The sequence below is a fragment of the Pelophylax lessonae genome, assembly GCF_965119305.1.
Source record: "Pelophylax lessonae genome assembly, chromosome: 10".
In the NCBI taxonomy this organism is placed as follows: Eukaryota; Metazoa; Chordata; class Amphibia; order Anura; family Ranidae; genus Pelophylax; species Pelophylax lessonae.
This window is the reverse complement of record NC_138777.1, coordinates 165,586,078-165,608,749: the sequence shown is the minus strand read 5'-3', so window position 1 is coordinate 165,608,749 and position 22,672 is coordinate 165,586,078. Positions and strand designations below refer to the sequence as shown.

Sequence of the window (22,672 nt, the reverse complement as noted above, 5' to 3'; positions counted from 1 at the left end):
CGCCATGGTTGGGATTCAATTTTTTGCCATATTTCAGCTTTACGCTAGCTACAACCATCTTTGTTATGAATACAGCAACACAGGAAGTGCTACCATAAATGGAATTTAAACTGGAGCAGACAGAATCTGAAGCAGCTGTGCATGGCAACCAAGCAGCTTCTATCATGAGTTTGTTCAGTTAAGCTGGAAATAAAAGGCGGCAATTGGTTGCCGTGCACAGTTACTCCAGATTCTGGTTGTTCCCAACTTGATAAATTCTCCCCCTTGTGTCCAGCTGCACAAAACATAAGCTTTATGCCCACAGAGCTGCCATCACTTCCTCTTCGCAGGCCAGCAGTTTGGTGCTCCCCAAGGATTGAGAAATGCAGTGAAGACACCATGAAGACCGTTCTCTAAACAGTACAACAGTTCTCTGAACAGGAGAATACCACCACCAAAAGCTTAATCAGGCCCACAAAATTCAAGGCCTGCACGGGCCATGGGAAAGGCTGAACCTTGCTCACTCCTTTACTCCCAAGGTTAAATATTGCAGTTTTACAGAAACCCTAGCAGAACAAACACCCTTCCAAGGCTAAACTGGCTTTCCCTGGAGTCTTACCAAACATAAGTGTGAAATTTGCATCCTGGTGTTTCCCTCACAAAGGGTAAGGGTACTTTAACCACTTGCCGACCGCCGCAAGTACTTATACTGTGGCGGTCAGCCCCTCACAGGCAAAGTGACGTACCGGTACGTCACTAGCCTGAGAGGCTCTGGGGAGCGAGCACGCGCCGCCGGAGGCGCGCTCCTGCTTCCGCGCAGTCACGGACCCCCCACGCGCGTCGGGTCCGCCGCTCACTCACGATCGTCCCTGACAGCGGGAGAAAGGCAGGCGGCTAGTGTAAACAAGCCGCCTGTCATTCTCCCCTGTGTAGGAACAGTGATCATACGGTTCTACTATGTAGGACCATTGATCACTGTTTCTACAGCTCAAGCCGCAGCCAATCACAGTTAGAATCACGCCCCTAGGGACACACACAGCCCCTCCCTCTCAAAAAAAGTTAACCCTTCACTACCAGTGTCATTTTACAGTAACAGTGCATATGTATAGCAATGATTACTGCAGTAATGTCACTGGTAACCCCAAAAGTGTCAAAAATGTCAGTCAAGGGTCCAATCTGTCCGCCCCAATGTCGCAGTCCCGCAAAAAAAAAAAAAAAAAAAAAAAAAAATCGCAGATCGCCGCCATTACTCGTTGACAAAAATCTTTCCCTTTGTTAGTAAACGCGATAACTTTTGCGCAAACCAATCAAAATACGCTTTTTGCGATTTTTTTTACCAAACATATGTAGCAAAACAAATTGGCCGAAAATGTTAAAAAAATTTTGATTTTTACATTTTTTTTTGGGGAATTTCATATAAAAAAATTTGAAAAATATTTGTTATTTTTGCAAAATTTACAGTCTTTTTTTATTTATAGCGCATGATCAAAAAAAAAAAAAAATCACACAGGTGATCAAATACCACCAAAAGAAAGCTCTGTTTGTGGGAAAAAAAGGACGTCAAATTCGTTTAGGTACAGCGTTGCATGACCGCGCAATTGTCCGTTAAAGTCACGCAGTGCAGAATCGCAAAACACCCCCTGGTCGGAATGGGGGTAAAATCTTCCGGGGCTTAAGTGGTTAAAAAAACACACTAGATTTGAGATTATATCCAGAGATACTCAGCAACTCCACAAACCTAATCTATACACTTGGATCCTCAGCCCCGACCTTAACCAAGCCACTATCTGCATGGAGTTTGCATGTTTTCCCTGTGCTCATGTGGGTTTCCAGTACCAGTACTCTAGTTTACTCCCACACTACAAAGAAATGATAGTAGGTTACATGGCTCCTGTCTAAATTAGCCATAGTGTATATATATGTGTGATAAGGAGCTTTGATTGTAAGGGACTGATGTTAATGTACATTATATAAAGTTCTGAAAAAACTGTTGGAGCTTTATAAATACTTGTAGTAATATTACTACTGCCTTTTCCTTCCATTTTGCTTTCTGAGCTATCATCATGAGCCCAGGCAAGCATTTAAACTGCTTTGTTTATATTCAACATTCTGCACAGTAACTACAGAAATGAAGATTATCAAGGAAGTGATCTACTTCAGGGGTTGGCAACCTTTGAGAGGTGATCTACCTGGGGTTGGCAACCTTTGAGAGGTGATCTACCTGAGAAACATTAAAAAGAGGTCAAAGATCACTGGGGTTTGGAACCCTTTTTTGTAAGAAATTAACTAGCAAGGCCTAACTAAATAGTAAGGAAAAACATAAAATAAAGGTCACTGTAAAAATATAACCTTAGCCTAGCTTAAAAAATTGGACAGAGTGCGTCAGTAGGGCAGTGTACGGTGTGGACTAGGTCAGTAGGGCCGTGGGCAGTGCCAGTAGGACAGTGTGTAGACGGAGTGTCAGCAGGCCAGTGGACAGTGAACGGATGGTGTGCAGATGGTTTGTCGGCAGGGCAGTAGACAGTGTGTGGACGGTGTCAGCAGGGCAGTAGACGGTGTGCGGAAGGTATCATCAGGGCAGCAGACAGTGTGTGGATGGTGTCATCAGGGCAGCAGACAGTGTGTGGATGGTGTCAGCGGGGCAGTGGACAGTGTGTGGACGATGTGTCAGCGGGCCAGTGGACAGTGTGTGGACGATGTGTCAGCGGGCCAGTGGACAGTGTGTGGACGATGTGTCAGCGGGCCAGTGGACAGTGTGTGGACGATGCGTCAGCAGGCCAGTGGACAGTGTGTGGAAAGTGTGTGGACGGTGTGTCAGCAGGATAGTGCGTGGACGGTGTGTCAGCAGGATAGTGCGTGGACGGTGTGTCAGCAGGATAGTGGACAGAGTATTGACGGTGTCAGCAGGGCAGCGGACAGTGTGTAGACGGTGTGTCAGCAGGGCAACGGACAGTGTGTATACGGTGTCACCAGGGCAGTGGACAGTGTGTAGACGGTGTGTCAGCAGGGCAGTGGACAGTGTGTAGACGGTGTGTCAGCAGGGCAGTGGACAGTGTGTAGACGGTGTGTCAGTAGGGCAGTGGACAGTGTGTAGACGGTGTGTCAGTAGGGCAGTGGACAGTGTGTAGACGGTGTCAGCAGGCCAGTGGACAGTGTGTAGACGGTGTCAGCAGGCCAGTGGACAGTGTGTAGACGGTGTCAGCAGGCCAGTGGACAGTGTGTAGACGGTGTCAGCAGGCCAGTGGACAGTGTGTAGACGGTGTCAGCAGGCCAGTGGACAGTGTGTAGACGGTGTCAGCAGGCCAGTGGACAGTGTTAGAGCAGAGGTTGAGGGCCGTATTTTTTTTATTTTTAGTATTCTTTTACAATTTTTTTAACAACCCTGTTGGAGGGCTTTGGTGAAATATCAGGGGTCTAAACAGACCACAGAGAACAGATGTCTCACTTTTGAGAAAGGGACTGAGGACAGAGATTCCCCAGTCTCTTTCTTTGCAGCCTTGGACAGTGAATGAATGGGAAGTGCTGAGCAGTTTCCTGTTCATTCAGTTTATGATGTTTCCAGTATGAATGAACATTGTGAGCACTGAGCACCCATATTCATTCAGAAAAGAAAGGGGCCGGTAAATTACATAATTCGAGAAGGGAGCAGAACAGGAGGGACAGCACTGGTGCAATAGTGACCCTGTCCATGCTCCTGTGGGCATGTGCAGCCTCCCTGTCACACCTGGACAGAAGGGACAGCGTTTACTAGAACTGATCTCCTGTACTTTCCTCTTGCAGCAGCTGAATGCCAGCAGAAGGGGGAGAAGGAGGCTTTCAGCTGCTGCAGGAGAAAAAAAAAACACTAGATCGGTTCTAGTAAATGCTGCCCCCACTGCCCCTCCTGTCAAGGGGTGAGATTGGGGGGTTGGTAAAAAACAGGGCTCAACTATGAGGTTTAATGCCCCCCCATAACGCAAATGAGCCCTTACTGCCCTGAGCCCCCTTAGTAACCCAGTTTAAAGTTTTAAAAGCCATTTTACCCAGCTCAGTCTGACATGAAGTAGAAAAGTAGTATACAGTACAGAGCACTTCTCCCACTCTTGCAGCCACTGCAGGCACCGCTCCGCATAATACTAGCAGGGATGAGGAAGCGTGCCGTTGATATCACTCTGCCTCATCCTGCAGATAGAACTACAGAGGAGGTATCTGCAGACGTTTGCTCCTACGGAGGCCACCGGCACCCAGCTGCCGCTTAAAACAGTAGTCCAACTACTCACATTGGGCTGTGGTGTGCTTGATACCGTGGGGTAAGCAGATCAGCAAGCCATAGGTGCAATCTACCAGTCGCCTGCACACGACCGACTGGTAGATTGTGATCGACAGGTTGCCAACCCACCACCTACTTCATTCAGATGTCTTCACTGCTAGGAATCAAAACCTGATCACTAACTGAAGCACAACAGACCTCCAAAAAGCAGACCGCCTTTGCACATGTTTAGCTACAGTGCTGATTGCACAGTTCCAGATCAGAAAGGCAGCGATTTCTTTGTACAGTATGTGCATTCTGATGTCTATAACTGGCAGTCAGGAATGACAAGGATTGGAGGAATGGAAAAGGATTAGCTAAACGTATGCATTTTGTGGTCTGTTTTACATGCATGTTACATGAAAATAATCACTCACAGCTCCTGCTGATAAAGACATTGGGGTCCAACCTTCTGACCAGGTTTTAGGTTACAACTATGTAGTCAAAGTCCGTAGACCCCCCCCCTCACCAAATCATTACAAAACTCAGGGATTCTTCTCCCCACCAGCTCCTGTCATTACTGGAATTTGGCGTAAGCTCCACCCATAAAGACGTGTCATTAATTTACAGGAATCAGAGAATGAAAATCTAAAATTACCCTCTGACTCGTAGTTCTCAATGAAGCACAAGAATAGTAACATCACCTCACTTGTAGTCCATTGTAAGTTCCTCGTCGAGCTCCATAACTAAAAGTCCATACCTCAGTACGAACCTATAGCTTGTGGAATACCATGCAAGAGTCAGAGCAGAGCATGTGTAATCCACTGATCGCAGTTGCAATGCTTTGCAGGCTTTAATTTAAAAAAAAAAAAAATTTTATTTCAATTTCAATTTTAATTTCAGAAAATTAATAGAGGTGCATTTGTTAGATTTTTGTAAAAGGTGGAATGTTTCTTTAAATATTACAAGTAGTACTAAAAAGGAAGCCTTGAAATACATAGCGGGAGCTCAGCCTATCTACCCAGGGCTTCAGATTTTAACCCAGTTATCCTCTTAGTTTACTTCAAACTAATCTCTTTTGTTGGCACTCTGATGATCTGGAAACTTTTTTGTTTACTACAGGAGAGATATTCCGAAACATAAAAAAACTTTATACTGTTACTGTTTTTTCACGTACCCAAGTCATTACGAAGAGGTTTCTCTCAACCACCAGTCAGATTCAATGCCAGCTTGAAAGGTTTAATGAGAGAGAGAGAGAAGGCTACACAGTACAGATTCAAAAAGCAGACCCAAACACCCCCCCTATGTGAGAAGGCCTCTGAAATCTGGCTGCAAAGCATTATAAAAATATTACATAAGGTAAACTGTCTCAATATACTGACTGTAGAATACCTGCAACGTTTACTCAATAGTACACTCACTGGCTTGACTTGTCCCCTAAATTTGCTTTTTAACATGCAAGTCTGTGCTAGGTAATGCTGAACACACTTTACAGAAAGTATGCAGAAAATAAAATAAAAATTAAATAAAAAAAAAGTACCCATGAGCAGGATCCAAGGCTATGGCTCTAGGCTGATCCAGATCTTGCCAAAAGAGGACTTTTCTATATGTGCCATTGAGGTTAGCAACCTCTATCCGGTTGGTTTCAGAATCCGTCCAATAAAGTTTCTTGCCAATCCAGTCACATGCCAGACCATCAGGGGACACCAGGCCAGAGATGATAACATGTTGCAAGTTTTTGCTCTGATTATATGAGATTCCCTTTATCGACTCTTCACTGACATCTGTCCAATAAACGAGGCCTTGAGAGTAAAAAAAGTCCACAGCAGCTGCGTCTTCCAAGCCACTTACCACTACTGTAGAATCCAATTTCGTGCCACCAGCATCCACTAATCGGACATCTTGACGGTTAGCAAACAACAATAACGGAGATGCTGAAAAGATAAAGAACATATCAGATTTGTTAACCATGAAATGAAAGGCTGCTCTAAACCCAATCGCTAAAATCTTATATAAACATTAACAAGTTATGGTAACTTCAAGTTTTTTTCTTCAACTTTATAAATATGCAGCTTTCGTTATAAAAATACCCAATGATTCTGCCATGAAAGTAATTTTTCGGCACTACCTGCTGGGGTGACAACAGTCTTCCATGGTTTGCCTATGTTTTCCTATGTCAAACGCTCCCTTGGTGGGGGCTACAAGCAGCAGTGCTGACACACATTGTGCAGGCATGGTTCAGCGCCAGTATCAGAAAACTAGCCCAGGAAGTGGCTGTGCACTGGACCATGCCCGATCCCTTCCGCCGTCCTGGCTGAGGAACTGGGCAATTGATGGGCCCAGCACCGTGTTGTGGGCGGGAGAAGGGACCACACCTCCATATCTCCAAGTATCCTTAATGAGGCTTTCCTGGATATATATATATATGGGTTCCACAACCATTTCCGGTCCCTTCCATTTGGGACTCGGCTTGGACCCAGGATAGACCTATGCATGATTTACACAATGCACAGGTCAATTTATTCCACCCTCATCTGTATACCCCCTAGTGGGGTATCACTATTATCAGACTAGCCTGGATTCACTTACTACTTAATCAAGAATTATGCCACTGCACCTCTATTGCAGCCCACAATCCTCTTCATTTACTGTTTGCAGACCTCCTACCCTCTCCTTCCTGACATCCGGGGGATATGGTTTGGCCCCTTGGGGGGGGTTCTTGTGGATGCAAAGGGGGCCGGCAAAGCACTGCCTCATCTGCAAGCCAGGAGGCAGCCCCATCTGAAGGCACCTTATGTGTTTTTATTTCTGTACCTGCCATATGTAAGTGAATTGTATTTTCAGTAGCTTTGTATCGGTAACAGCCAATACCTTTTCAACGGTCCAAACATATTGTTAATATGCTGTATATAGGATGATCTTTATGCACATGCAAATTATGATATATTGCATTTTAGATTTCGCTGTACCCCAAATCGCCTGAAGGAAGACTTTATTCCGAAACGTGTCGGGACGCATTTTAAAGCTTCCAGTTGGTCCACTTAACACAGGTGGAAGCTCTTGGGGTGTATCTTAAAGTAAGAGGCACCTAGTAAATGTTCCGCTCAATATATTTCGCATTGTAATCTTTGTGGACTTTTTTTTAAATATTGCATATCAATAAACTGGCCTTTGCGTTTTAAATTCTACTCTTGTGTGCTGCCTAAAAGTCCCTGAGGGGTGTCTGTTCTGCACCCAAATGCATATTTTGGATATGTGCACTGGACCTTTGTCCCTGAATGTACAGGGCTCTAAAACCCTGGTACCACTCAGTACAGTGTCCAGCCACAGCCTTCCACAGACTACAGGCTACCTGCAGCAGGCCTGGACGCTGCACCTCTCCCTTTCAGGCGAAATAAAACGCTGTGAGGGACACACTGCAACTGGACAGCTCCGTGCCAAAGGGACTTGATTCAGATTATACCAGTTTTAACATGGGTCCTTAGATCAGTTCAGTTTACTTTATATCAGTTTACAGCCATTTGTGTCCACAAAAATGGAAAAGAAAGCAAATCTTTTCCATTCTTTTCTGCGGACATAAACAGATTTAGAAGTAAACGTCTGTTTACATCTGGGCACCCATTGTGTCCAGATGGGCATATGGGCACCGATTGTGTCCATTCAGACATGGAGAAGCGACTCAGCCCCACCTGTCTCCTGATTGGCTAACTGATTTTGGTTGACAGCAGCAGGAGCTAATCTCCCCCCCACCCCCTCTTCTGCCTCAGCCAATGAGGAGGGGAATCCTGGGCAGCTGAGACACTCCTACAACATCGCTGGATAAAGATGGGCTCAGGTAAGTATTACGGGGGCTGAGGGGTACTGCTGAACACAGAAGATTTTTTTTATCCTAATGCATAGAATGCTTTAAGATAAAAAAAAAAACTTCTGCCTTTACAATCCCTTTAAAGTGATTGGTATCACCAACATTTCATATTCCTGATATGTGCCTGCTGTACCATGTACTTGTATTAAAAAGTATCTTGGTTTCTTTGTATTGCTTCCTTTATGTGAAATCCATGGTGTTCCTGCCAGACTCTCTGCTTTCCTATTATAAACTGACCACACTAAGCAGGAGAGCACACAGGGGTCAGTTCTCTAGATGTGCTGAGAGCTAAGCCTGCTCTCCTCCAATGATCAGACTTGTCTTAACAACCCCATAGCCTTGTGATTCGTGATGTGCAATGGGGGGGGGGGGGGATGAGCCCGCTTGAACCATGTTATACCCTATTTTTAATTCTTATGCTAGCATTAGTAAATAAATAGAAAAGTATATCATATTAACTGTTTGGGAAAAATATCTATACAACTTTGAAAGCCTTGGCTGATCATTACTCGTACCCCTCGTCTCAAGACGTACGTTTATAGCATGACAAGCAGATAAACAAATCACAAGGTGGTCAGACTGGGCCTGTATAATCTACCACAGCGCTCGACAAATCCCAGGCGCCAGGTTGCCATGGCGACTAGAAATTTAATCTTGGTGCCTGGACATTTGTCAGCTGTGTTAATTGTCAGATAGAAGCATTTTGGGCGGCTGTGTTGCTTCCACACACCCTCCACACCACACTATGTATCCCAGGCTGTGCTTGCCCATCTGCGAGTTCAGGACCGGCATAGTGGGTGCCACTGGGCTTCTTGTTGCTGACCCGGAAGTGACATGTATGAAGTCACTTCGGGTCCCGTTGACAGGGATGTGCATTGCATTATGTTCAGTGGAGCACAGAGGAGATATGCAGGGTCTTTTAGACCCTGGATTTCTCATTAAGGAGAACTATCACCTATGTGATGGGAAAAAAAAAAAAGTAGAAAAATGTGTTTTACACCGAAGCACATAAAATCACCCCCAAAAATTGGTGCCCCCCCCAAACTTAAAAAGCACACATTGTGGCGCTTACACCTGAAAACATTAATTGTGATACACGTTACTTATCACCATGCATGCCTGAAATTGGAGTAATAATTCTAGCAGCAGACTTCCTTCAAAAACGCTAAACGAATGACCTATATGGGGCTTTTAAAGCATCGCCTATGAAAGATAAAGGGCAGTGGTCCTCAACCCTGGCCTACAGGGCCCACTAACAGGCCAGGTTTGCAAGATAACTGAAATACATCCCAGGTGATATAATTTGCTGCTCAGTGATTGCAGTACTCTAGTCTGCATCTCCCCAAGGTAATACTTAAAATCTGGCCCGTTAGTGGGCCCTGAGGACCGGAGTTGAGGACCACTGATATAGGGTACTGAAGTTTGTCGCCATTTCAAGGGTGCATGCAAATTTAAGGTTTGATAAATCTAGTTACTCAGTGTGACCTTTGCTCTTAAATTTTACCTAAAAATACCAAAAGAATTGCGGAAATATTGTGTGACAAAATATGGAACTGCAACTCAATCTCTAGAGCAAGGCTCAACAAATCAGGCACCAGGTCACCATGGCGACTATAAATTGCATCCTGGCACCTGGGCTTTGTCAGTCAACATAAGAGAAGGGATTATGTTATTATAAATAAAGCTTTGTTAGTTAAAAAAGAAAAAACTAGCTCCTAACTTTTTTTTAGCTGGCTCCTAGATCCAAAGCAAATTTGTCAAGCCCTGATCTACCATCGTCTATAGTTTATAGCCAGCTGACCAATCGCCATCTTTACAATTCAGTCATAAACCCTTTAGACACGCTAAACTCTTTATACCGTACACATGGTGGGTGTAACTAAACAAAGAAACAAGTGGACGGGTGAAAATGAAGGTGGATCATTTTGTTTTTAAAGAGGGAGCTTGGAAAAAAATTTTGAACTTTTATTCTAGAAGACAAAGACTTGACAAATGGTCTCATGAATGCATTCTTAGAGAATATTAGATTCAATTATCCTCTCCGATACCTTACAAGATCATTGGGGCACACCAAACCATACACAAATAATCTCAAGGTATATCATTTTGAATGATTTAATCTAATTAGGGATATCCAAGCAAGGATGCCACAGCACCACTTCAAAGCATGCCAAGGCAAACAGCAAACGAAGCACATGACTTGGATGATCGGTATTGTTTACATAATATAGTACGTTGTCAGGCTGCTTCATTAGGAGATATAACCACCGAGAGTTCACCTCGGGATTCAAACATTTTTACATGAAATTGCAAGGCACAAAACAAAAATTCCCAAAAAAGTGTCAGGCAAATGAAAACGTAAAAGAAGCAAGGCCTTGGCTGTTATCCCAAACAAGCATGTGAAAAGGACTGAGAATGCGACATCTGTATGAAAAAATTGTTTCAACCATCATATGGAAGCCAGAGTATGAACGCAGGACAGAACATTACAATACCGACGCATGGAAAAGATTCCAAAAACAACTGACAATAGACATGCAAAAGGCAACATGTTCAGCCCAGACAAGAAGGATAAAGACGGAAGCAACAGCACTTCTAAGCTACAACAAAACTATTTCAGTGTAGCCAAACTAGATTTTCCTGAGATCGGCCTGTTACAGCTGTTACTTTTTACAATGTGTCAGTCATGCTCAGCCTATCCTGATAAACAGCAAGAAAAGTCATACAGCTTTTATAGGAGTACATAGAACAACTCTGTATTGTTTGCTTTTCACCAGATTAACCTCATTGCTAATCAATTGTATCTTTTTGTTTTCGCCTTGAAAAAAAGTAGCCGTTTGTAGCAATGTTTCCAGGCCTTGGGCCTGAAGTGGGTCTGCCACCAGTACCGGTAACCCTCCCAACACATTTAAGTTGTGAACCCAGGTGTGAGAACTGAGACAATGACCCATTCCGGCATCTTTGGTTGTTTTGTTTATTGTATATTGGGGATGGGAGAAGGGAATGCGTGGGATACTCCTCTGGCTCTTCTAGGCTTAACTGGGACTTTGTACAAAAATGCTCACTAGTGCTGTCTTGGCGGCAGCTGAATGCAGACCAGCACTTCCTGACACTTGTAAATACTGCTTGGCTGAATTTGTGCTGGAACCTCGACTTTAACTTGTTTGTCAACTGAGAAGATCCAGGACAGTAGAACTCTTGACTCCTGACACTCGATGTAGCTCAAAAGTCACTGAACCAGTGTTAATTTCGTCGACTAAAACGTTTTCGTCGACTAACACAATTCAGAGGACTAAAATACGACTAAAACTAAAATGGCATTTTAGTCTTAAGACTAAAATACGACTAAAACTAAAATGGCATTTTAGTCAAAAGACTATAACTAAAACTAAATCGAAATTTGCTGGCAAAAATTAACACTGGTGCATGCTCAAAGCATAAATAATAACATATTAGATTTTTCACTCCAGGACCAGCAGTAGTATATAATGAGTTTGGAAATTGTAGAGAAATGCTTAAATAATGCATTACAAATTACAATTGAACTACACCCATTTGATTATAGATGACTAAAATGAGTTTTAGTCGACTAAAATGTAGGGCGTTTTAGTCGACTAAAATATACTGGAGTTTTAGTCTACTAAATACGACTAAAACTAAAACACTTGCAGAAGACTAAAATGGGACTAAAACTAAAATGCCATTTTAGTCCTAAGACTAAGACTAAAACTAAATTGAAATTTGCTGCCAAAATTAACACTGCACTGAACAGCTCCCTCCAACCCTTCACTGGCTGAGGTAGCTCCTTGTAACTGCGTCATGCTTTGCTTCAGAACTTATACCCACTCCCAGAATACTCTGGGGTAGAATCTGCCTTCTGGGGTAGATACAGGCCTGAGTGTGTCTGGGTTTCCTCCACTGCCCAATGAGAACCCTCTCATGGAGCCAGTGGGGAGACTCCCCTCTCAGCAAACACACATGGGAGACATGACAGCCAGCTGAAATCATGGCCCTGCTGTTAGGCAGCCAAGGCCCACTATAGTTTTACCTAGCACCTACCTGTAGGGTGCTACATGTTGATCTGCCAAAGGATATGAATCTTTGTCCATCATTAAGTCCTGTGATTTTCACAGCTTTGCCGCACAGCACAGGATTTAAGATTTTCCTCTGTACAGAAAGGCAGAACTTTACCTTTGTCTGTAAGGCCACCAACCAACCCCTTTCCCGTTTTTGGGGCTTTTTTTTTTTGTTTCACCATATACTTATCTTTTCCCCTTGGCCCCTTTTCACAGATACGGTCCATTTCATCAGTTCAGTCATGTCAAAAATGGATGAAGCATTAATCAGTTTTGCATCAGTGGTCATCCGTTTTTCATCTACTTTTCATCCATTTTTCATCAGTTTTTTTTTTTTTTTTTACATCCACTTCCAATGCAAAAAACGGATGAAAAACTGACTGTTTCTCATTTTTTAAAAACGTTTTTCTTCCGATCCATTTTTTTAAACAGAAGAAAAATAGAGCTTTGATCAGTTTAACCACTTTAAGACCGGAAGGATTTTCCCCCTTCCTGACTAGGCCCTATTTTGTGATTCGGCATGACCCCCGACCTTGTGTCTGGACAATGCCGATTGGCCCTGTGCTGATCACATGCACCCTTCTTTAAAAAAAAAAAAACTCTAGCATTACACACCAAAATGAGGATGTGCAGAGTGCCCCCCAGACTCTATACTATCAGGAGATGGATTCAGAGCTGTGGAAGGGGAGGATCAGAGAAGACAGGATCAAACAGCATTTTATAAAATGCATAGGTCTAATCCCTTAGGCTTCACAATAAGTATAACACGCATGCTTTACTGCATATACAGACTGATTTTATGGTTGTGGGTTTAGTAACACTTTAAGTTAGCTGCTCCTGGAATACTATTTAACTGATGGCAACTACGTATGCCGCTTTATCCTTTTCAAAAGAGCATACATGGAATAAAAAATAAATAAAACAGCACATGCAGGCAAGCTTTTGCTAAGGCGTCATGTATAGTACATGGAGGGTTTAAGGCTTAAAAATGCTTCAGTGTATCCAGGCATTTTTCCCAGCCAGGGAGCGACAGGTGCGGCATACAGGCAGCCATAGAAGTGAATGGTGGTACACGTACTATACACCAATGTGTTTGTGCATCTGTATGAACACACCTGTATGCACAAACAACATATTCCCTGAAAACAGAACTTCTGTAAATTCATGGGAGCAAATACTACAAATCAATGAAAGCATATAGCTGTAGGCTGGTATCTAACATCCGGGCGTTTCCAAGCCTACAGAGACAGATGAACATTTGTTTTTACAGTGTACAGCCCTTTGCGCCTGTATGAGTCCTGGTTCACACTGGGGGCAACTTGTCAGGCGACTTAGCCGCCTGACAAGCCACGCTCCATTCCGTGCAATGGAACCGTTCTAATCGGAGCAACTCAAGTCGCTCCGACTTAGAAAAAGGTTCCTGCACTACTTTGGGGGTGACTTGCATGGACTTCTATTAGAGAAGTTGTTTGCAAGCCCCGCTGAAGTCGTGCTGCACGCGGTGGCTTCAGAGTCGGGCAACATTGAAGCCGCCCCAGTGTGAACCCAGCCTGAGTCTTTAAGAGCTGCAGAAGTAGAATTGAGAGTCCATTAGATTACGCAGGTGAAGCAAAGTCAAAATTGAGAGCAAGGAGATTTTTACAATGGTACTCTCAGGAGATTTGTAAAGCTGGTGATATTAGTATTCAGTAAACTCAGATATAGCACCCTCCTAGTTAGGTGCTAGGGTTCAAAGCATTGTATGCTCCATTTGCCTATGAGGGGAGCTTGATCTATTAGGTTGCCTATTGGATGTTCCCAGGTGTGATTCACTGGGTCTAAGGAGTGTCCCCACTGCATCCAATGGGGAAGCATGTTGGACAGTGGAGGAAACCTGGCCAGTGACACATTGGCTTTTGTGACAGTCCCAGTGGGAGGGCACTCTTGCAGTGCATCCTGGGATTGCTCACAAAGGCCGGGGGGACATGTGACAGGGTGTCTTTGGCGGGAAGCAGAGTCCCAGGAGGAGGCTGACGGCTTGTCTCTCCTCCTGCTGTATGAGGAAAGTGGTCTTAGGCAGTCGGCCTAGTGAGCCAGGTGTGGAGCTGAGCTGCAGAAGATCCAGTGGAGCTGACAGTGGAGCTGCTGGCAGAGTCTTCCGGGAAAGCAGTGTCCGTGAGTACCAGGGGACTTACCAAAGGGTCTGCCCAGGAAGGGGGACCACTCCAATGAAGTCAGAGGATCAAGGGGCTAGCTCATACAGAGTGTCAGAGTAAAGGGGGTGCCAAGTAGGACCCTGAAGAGTGATTCACAATACAGTGCAGTTCATTTCATTCTTCTTCACTATAGTGGCAAGGTGAAGCAGCGGCCTTGCCGCATTCAGCTAATCAGAAAGTCCCAGCAATTGTGCATAGTTATTCAGTTGGAGTATCCCACTCATCCCTTTTCCTATCCCAGTTCTCCAATAAAACAAAAACCAAATCCCTGGACTGTTTTCTGACTGAGATGAGCACTTAGAACATGCTATTTTGTCAAGTTGTTGCTATGGGTAACCCAGGGGAATCTGTAACCACTAATGTATGGGCCAATTAGAAAAATAATGTTTAGAAATGTATATAAAAACATATTTCTCTTAGGCTCTGTTCACATCTAGGAGTTTTTTGGGCGATTTTCTGCTCTAAGCCTCAGCACTAAAAATGCCCAAGACAAATCCTATTCATTTCAATGGCCCCTGTTCACATCTGAGCATTATGTCACCTTAAGCAAAACTCCCACTGCTTTAAAAAGTACATGAGCTTCTTTTTTTGTCAGATTACACACATTTTTTTTTTTCATTGGTCACAACCTAAAAACGCCTGCACAAAAACGCCTTTAAAATGCCCAAAAAAACGCCTGTAAAAGTAGCAATGCCTAGATGTGAACGTAGCCTTAGTGAACCGAAATTTAAGCAAAGTTAGCATTGAAACTTTAACAAGCATCTCCTTGTCAGACAAGTTTTAAAGACAACAGGCTAGGGACATCAAAAATACATTTTGTTCTAACCACAAAAACAAAACACAAGTAGGCAGCTCAACTGGCACACAAGGCATAGAAATGTGACAATTAGGGAGACATGTTCTACAAAACTAAGGTAAAGAAGGGTAGGGAATACGTTTTTTCCCTCATCGCATTCAAATTTAGGGTTCCAAAAAGTCCAACTGTAGCAAAAAAAAATTTTTTGCGTCTAAGGGTCCTTTCACACAGGCGGTCCTATGTCCATTTTTCATCCCATTTTTTTGCGGATGAAAAACGGACATAATACATGTCAATGGGATTGCGGATGTCAGCGGATGGTCATCCGCTGACATTCGATTTGTGTCCTTTCCGATCAGTTCCGTTTTTTGGAACGGAAGAGAACCCTATTTTTCTTCTGTTCAAAAAAACGGAACGGACGCAAAAACGGATGTCAGCGGTGTCATCCGCTGACATCCACAATCCCATTGACATGCATTATCTCCGTTTATCATCCGCAAACGGATGGGACGATAAACGGACATATGGACCGGATGACACTAGTGTCATCCCTTTCCGTAAAAAAAAAAAAAAAGTGCCGGAGCAGATCAAAATACGGTCCGCTCCGTGTGAAAGGACCCTTAGAGTGGGGAAAGGATAGAACACATTAGCACTTCTCTCTTCATGCTCTGCAAGGACCCAGTTTATGACCATGGCACACTAGAGAGCAGATTGTATGTTACCCATCACAAGAGTCCAGAATGCCACAGTCCCTTTACTAAATCTGTGTACCCATTAGGGAGATTTTCTCTCAAATCTGGGAATCCATGGGGTTGATTTACTAAAACAGGGCGTGTAAAATCTGGAGCATCTGTGCATGGTAGCCCATCAGCTTCTAACTTCATCTTGTTCAATTAAAGTGTTACTTAAAAGGTGAGGTGCAGTCAAAGCTTGTTTGGCTTTAATTCCCCTATGGATCACAGGAGTGCAGTGTATTCTGCACTACTGTGACCCATTTTCAGCAGACAGCGTGCGGTCGTCACAAAGACAGTCCTAGCTGGGGAAAGACCACAATCACATGATTGGGATCCATGCAGATGCCTGTACCGACACCTGGCTAAACCTTTTAACGAGCCACTGAGAGTCTAAACCAGCCTCTTCAGTTCCCTCCACAGCCCAGCGTTCCAGTGAGCGCAAGGGGGAGGTTGTCAGAGCAGAAAGCCAGTGATGGACCGTCACCAGCTCTCTGCTCACAGGATCACAGAAAACCGAGCGAACAGCGGTATTTGATCGCTGGGTTCTCAGCCTTAGAGCCAGCAGGGGACAGATACAGCATCGGACCGATGCTGCATCCACTTAGGTAAGTATGATGTTGCAAAGAGAAAAAAAAAAAAGATCAACTTCTCTTTTAAATTATCAGTGTAGAAAGGTGACTACCTAGGTGTGTTCGGCTGGCTCATTTACAAAGCTAAGGGTTAAGACAGCATGGTGACTAAACTCTTTACAAGAGGATTTTCGCAGTCTTTACTCTTGCACAAATAATCGGCAATGTTTTCAACTTCTCTGGAAGTAGATTACGGCATTAATGGGCATGTTGACCCATGTCTGTGCAGTTAAGTAAAGGGATAATATCCATACTAGAAAGGCATATTTGTCTGTGCACATTACGGTATGAAAGGTATACAGCTTTCTAAGAAGTTAAGTAATTTAGGGGGTAGTGGAATGACATGAACATATGTAATACATCACCAAAACAACTTATTTCGGTTTAGTTCTAAGATACAAACGAAAAACGGGGGATGTACACAAAATTAATATGATAAGGGGGGGGGGGGGGAAGTACACAATAGAGAAGTTGGTTGTCCAGGTTTTTTTTTTTTTTTTTTCAAAATATATTGCAATTGTTTGCATTGTTTCATCCAAATAATGTACCATGTTACGTCGGCAATACATTATACAATTTTGCTTTAGACCGCATTCACACTGTGCAGCGGCACAACTTCTGCACTACTTCGGGGGCGACCTGTGAAGTCCCGTGCACCGCGACTTTGGCGCGACTTGCACGGACTTCATATAATGAATTTTTATGCAAGTCGCTCCGAGGTCGCCCCGAAGTAGTACAGGACCCTTTTTCTAAGTCGGAGCGACTTGTGTCGCTCCTATTAGAACGGGTCCTGTAGCACTGCATGGACCGCAACTTGTCAGGCTGACAAGTCGCGGTACTGTGAATGGAGCCTTAGATTTACCAAAACCATATAAAATATGAGGGCTTCCTATACACGTTCAATTTGTTTGCAAATCAGGCAGGCCCTTGACCTACATAGTTGAAGGTAGATCTAAAGGAAATTGAACAAGAAAATTTTAGAATGTATGGGCAAGCCTTATGTGCACTCCTTTGGACTAATCTTATGTCCTAAAACCACGGAAAATGACTTGAGATAACCAATTTCCCACTTCTTGCTTCTCTTTTAACCTTAAATGCTCATAATCACTGCTTAACTCGCATAAACGTGTTATGTAAAAGCTGTAAAACTGACTTTTTCACTGTTCCCAGCTGCCCTGTGTACATGAGGCCTAATTCTTGCAAACGTACTAAAAAGTTCAGGTGATGTTTGGAGGACCAACCTATGGCAGCCTGTGTAATGAATGTTAGCCCTCTGCAGCTAGAGGGGAACCAAAACACCAGGGATGGTGTTGTGCAAAAGAACAAACAAAAGATTCCTTTAGAAGCCGGTCCACACTAGCGTGACTGGTCAGGCGACTTGTCTGCCTGACAAGTCGCGCTCCCTCGCGGTCCATTGACCACGACAGGACCTGTTCTAATAGGAGCGACACAAGTCGCTCTGACTTAGAAAAAGGGTCCTGTACTACTTCGGGATGACCTCGGAGCGACTTGCATAGACTTCCATTATGTGAAGTCCCTGCAAGTCGCTCCGAAGTCGTGGTGCATGGTAATGCACAAGTCGCCCCCGAAGTAGTAAGGAGTCGTGTCGCCTTAGTGTGAACCGACTCTTAAGGCCCGTACACACGTACCGATCGTCGGCATACAAACGTCGGTGGACGAAGGATCTGCCGATTGTACGCGTGTTAGTATGGTGCCTCCGACAGATGTCTGCGCACAATCCGCGGACAAAAGTCTTTCTTGCAAACATGAAAATTTTTGTATGCCGACACCAGAACGGACGATTGTTCGCCTGTCAGTACACAATTCGGCCGACAGACCGCAGATTTGCAAGACTGGGCATGCTCAGAAAATAGAAAACACAGGGAAAGTTAACCATTACATGACATCACTTCTGCAGTCGGCGGACAAAATTCTTGTGCTGTCCTTGTGCTGTCTTTGCACTTTTCCGCAGACACCGACATCCCGGGGAGAAAAGAGGAACATTTGTATGCCGACCATCGGTACGTGTGTACGGGGCTTTAATCCAGGGTTGGGGGTAATGGCTACAAACCACTTGAGGCATACCTCAGAAAAGTCATAAAAAAGGTCTATGCCACAGTTTGTGAATAAAAGACTTACTGTTAAATCAAAATTTAAAGGCTTTCAAGAATGGAAAGAATTTAAATATGGCTGACAAATCAATGTTAAACATCATGCTAGATTATGAACCTCAATCTAACCCAAACCTCGGCAGGATGACTTGGGCATATCAGGGCTGGCGCTGGTGGAGGCCAAAAGGTGTGTAGGCGCCAGATGTCGCACGCACTTCCACCCAATGAAAGGGGTGACCGACCACTTATTGAATTCGTAAGAGTCAGTATTTTAGAGAAGTCCCTAATGGACTGGGCAGAGGACTCCAAACTGCCGGATGGTGCAGCTGGTGTAGTCGGGCAGCAAGCCAGATGCAACGTCACCAACACGGAGTGATGTCGGACCAACTCACCACATCGAGGCTTGGGATGGAACACAGATGGAAGGCTGTAGTCATGATAACGCGTTACGGGCGTGGTCCTTATCAAATCAAGAGGAAACTAATGGTCATGACTACAGCGTGCCATCTGCTCTATTACCACATCTTGGAATCTTTGACTTTGATTTCACAATAAATCTTTTAATCACAAACCGTGGCATAGAATTTTTAGGACTTTTCTTGCAACAGCCATGGTCATATCTACACTCAGAGATGGCAGAAATTCAACTTGTATGAGGTGTGTTGTTAAAGGAAAAGACTTTGTATTTTCAAAAGAACATTACAGAAAGATTACAGCTTGCCACTGAACACATAGGTAAAGACTAGGCCTTCAGCAAAAATATGTGCTGAAGACTGGTCAAAGAATGCCCTTTGATGACAGAGAGTAGACTTGCCTGTCGCAAACTGAAGACAGTATTTCAGGAGAATAACTTCATAACAACTGTGAAGCATGGTTGTGAAAATCATATTGTTTAAGGTTTCTATGCTGTTTCAGAGCCTGGCTAGTTCACAGCGGTCAAGTCAACTAAATATATAAAAGGTGCTTGATAAAAAGGTCATCTGTCCAAAAGTTCAATTTGAACGGGAAATAAGTCTTTCAATGCCATAATAATCTAAAGCACACTTGCCAGAAGAGGACTCACAGAATTGGAGCGTTATGGACTGACTTAATCAAAGCCTTAATCACCATTTACATTTAGTAGGGGGATTTTGAAACTGTGTGGCAGTATGGTTTAGATATCAATTTGGGATATTAACCCTGTAAAAAGTACCAAAAATGCCTTGTTACAAAACAATGCTTACAAACTTTTCACAAAATATATGTTACTCCACCTCATCTTTGCATTTACTGAAACTTATGAAAAGTTTTTCAATTGACCAAATTACTAAGAAAAAGGGCCAGATGAAACTAAAACAACTTTCAGAAAACCCCTACTAAGTAAAGAAAATATATTATCCAAGCTCTAAATATTGACTGGTATTAGTTTAAATACATATTTAAATCCTAAAAATTTTCCAGGCAAATAACTAGCCAAAGTAAAAAGAAATGTGGACTTGTGGGCTGAATGAGAGAAAATGCACCAGATTTTTAAATCCACTTTTGACAATCCAGGTGGTGCTGACAGGGCCAACACAACTCGTAGTTCAGACGATTTAGCAGGAATCAACCACAATTTGGGCCAACATGCAAGATCATGGCACGCTCCCACTGTGCATTTCCCCATTAGATCTAATGTCGGCCTTACATTTAGCAAAATCTAATGTCGGCCTTACATTTAGCATTTTATAGAGATTAACCATTTTCAAACAAAATGATCTACCACCTAGCTTGCAGCTCTGAATGAACTACAATGGCACTTGTTGGGCACTGTAGTAGTTCACGGAGTTTCTGTCAATGTGAAACTGCTTGGCCATACGATTTACGGACAGACATCTTACACTAAAGCCCCGTACACACGCAGCGATTATCAGCCGACCGATCGTCCGTCTTTTGTCCAGAGTTGTGTTTTGTTATTTGGAATGTGCCTAGACTGCACACGAATTTTCTCGCCCAACAAAAATCTGCTTCTGAAGTGATGTCATGTGTTGGTTTGCTTTCTTTGTGTTCTTTTTTATCTGAGCATGCCCAGTCTTGCTCATAAGATTTTTCCCTGTCGAAATCACGTATAGTCATGTACTGACTGCACGAAAATCGGCTGTGTTTTAACGGCCAACAAAAATGTTATAGTCTGCACACCAGATTTTTTTCGGCCGAAAAGTCGGAGTCGGTTGTTGGAAGCATCATACTAACAAGCCAAAAATCGGCAGATCGGATGTTGGACGAAAATTCCCTGCCAATTTTCGATGCGTGTGAAAGGGGCTTAACAGTCTGCAGGAGACCTGTATGGCATCAGCGATCTGCTGATCACTGGTACAATGCTTTCAGGCTCCTATTAACGCGGTTGTATACGCAAAGAAAAAAAAGACAAAAAAAAACAAACCCTGCAGGACAAAGGCATAATGAGCTAGTATGCATCGCATACTAGCTCATTATGAAATACTTACTTTAGAACGAAGCCCCGACATGGTCGCCCGGACACCGCTGAGGCAGCCGACCAGAGATGTATAGTAACTAAGTAGAACTACTTCACTACTGTACTTAAGTACCGAAAGGCGGTATCTGTACTTTCCTGGAGTAGAATTTTTCTCTCCTACTTCCACTTCACTACATTTTTTCAATGATTTCAATACTTCTACTCCGATATTTTTTTTGTGTGCTGCATAGTTACTAGTTACAATTATAAAAATTACCACTGCCAGAACAGTAGATGGCAGATTTCATGAAGCTCAAAACATGTGTATTATCAGCGCATAGGAAGATAAAAGCTACTGTATGTATAAATAAAAGCTGCATTTGAAATAATAAAAAACAATATGATGTTCAAACTTTTGACTTCTTTCTTTAATAACTACATAACACAGTACTTGTACTTTCACTTTCAGTACTTGAGTAGCAAAATGTTTAAATAAAACTACTTGCAATACTTAAGTACAAAAAATGTTGAATACTTTAGTACTTCTACAGTACTCAAGTCACTTTTTGATCGAGCACTTGTACTTTTACTCAAGTATGGGTTTCGAGTACTTTATACAACTCTGAAGCCGACATTTTCACTCAGGGTCTCTTCCGGGTTCTGCGGCTTCGGCGCTGTGAGTGGCTGGAGCCACGATGACGTCACTCCCGTGCATGCGTGCGGGAGTTCACTTTCCGGCAAGGAGCTCTGATGCGCCGCTGGTGTCAGCGGCTGTATGCAGGGCGAATATCTCCTAAACCGTGCAGGTTTAGGAGATATTAATTTTACTTACAGGTAAGCCTCATTATAGGCTTACCTGTAGGTAAAAGTTAAAAAGCGTAGTATACTACTGCTTTAAAAAACAAACATCAAATGCACATTTTAGCCTCGGTTCACACTAGGGCGACCTGTGAGGCGACCTGGTCGCCTCACAGGTCGCTGCAGGTCGCCTCCCATAGGGAAGCTGCGGACCCGTTCTAATAGGAGCGACACAAGTCGCTCCGACCTAGAAAAAGGGTCCGGAGCTTCTTTGAGGCGACCAGGAGGCGACCGCCATAGACTTCAATGTTATGAAGTCCGTGGCGGCCGCTCCGAGGTCGCGGCGCGCTGCTCGCACCGCGATCTCGGAGGTCGCCCCGGGAAGTAGCGTCGCGGTACTGTGAACCGGCGCTTATTTTACTTGCAAAAACAAAAATGTGCATTTATTTTTTTTTTTTTCTTACAGTAAACTTATTCTTTAATACCGCTTCAAATGTTGGCCGCTCATTAACTAACTAGCTTTATTGTTCCATGTTCTTTTCTGTTTTAGGACAATCACCAGCAATTTCACTATTGTATGCTGCAGAGAAGCCTTAGTATATCTACACAAGAAAGAAAAAATAAAGGGAGGTGTAAACCAGCTACATTAGCCTGCTACTAAGCTTGCACATGAGAAGAAATTAAATCAAGTTCCTGCCTCTGGTTCAGCATCACGGGTCTCCGTGCGCCAGCATGTCCATACATACACAATTCTTTCCAGCTTACAAAGTCGATGAGGCACTCAATGCTCAAATAGCTTTGTGCATTTCATATTAAAAACAAGAGAC

At 43.6% G+C, this 22,672-nt stretch overlaps 1 protein-coding gene across 1 annotated transcript in view; it reads right to left on the bottom strand.

The window, feature by feature from the left end:
- Positions 1–22,672, bottom strand: part of LRP5 (LDL receptor related protein 5) — a 254,193-nt gene that overhangs the window by 185,948 nt on the left and 45,573 nt on the right. Inside the window, exon 2 of the mRNA XM_082271182.1 lies at positions 5,748–6,141. Coding sequence (XP_082127308.1) covers positions 5,748–6,141 — 394 coding nt within the window. The remainder of the gene's footprint in view (positions 1–5,747; positions 6,142–22,672) is intronic.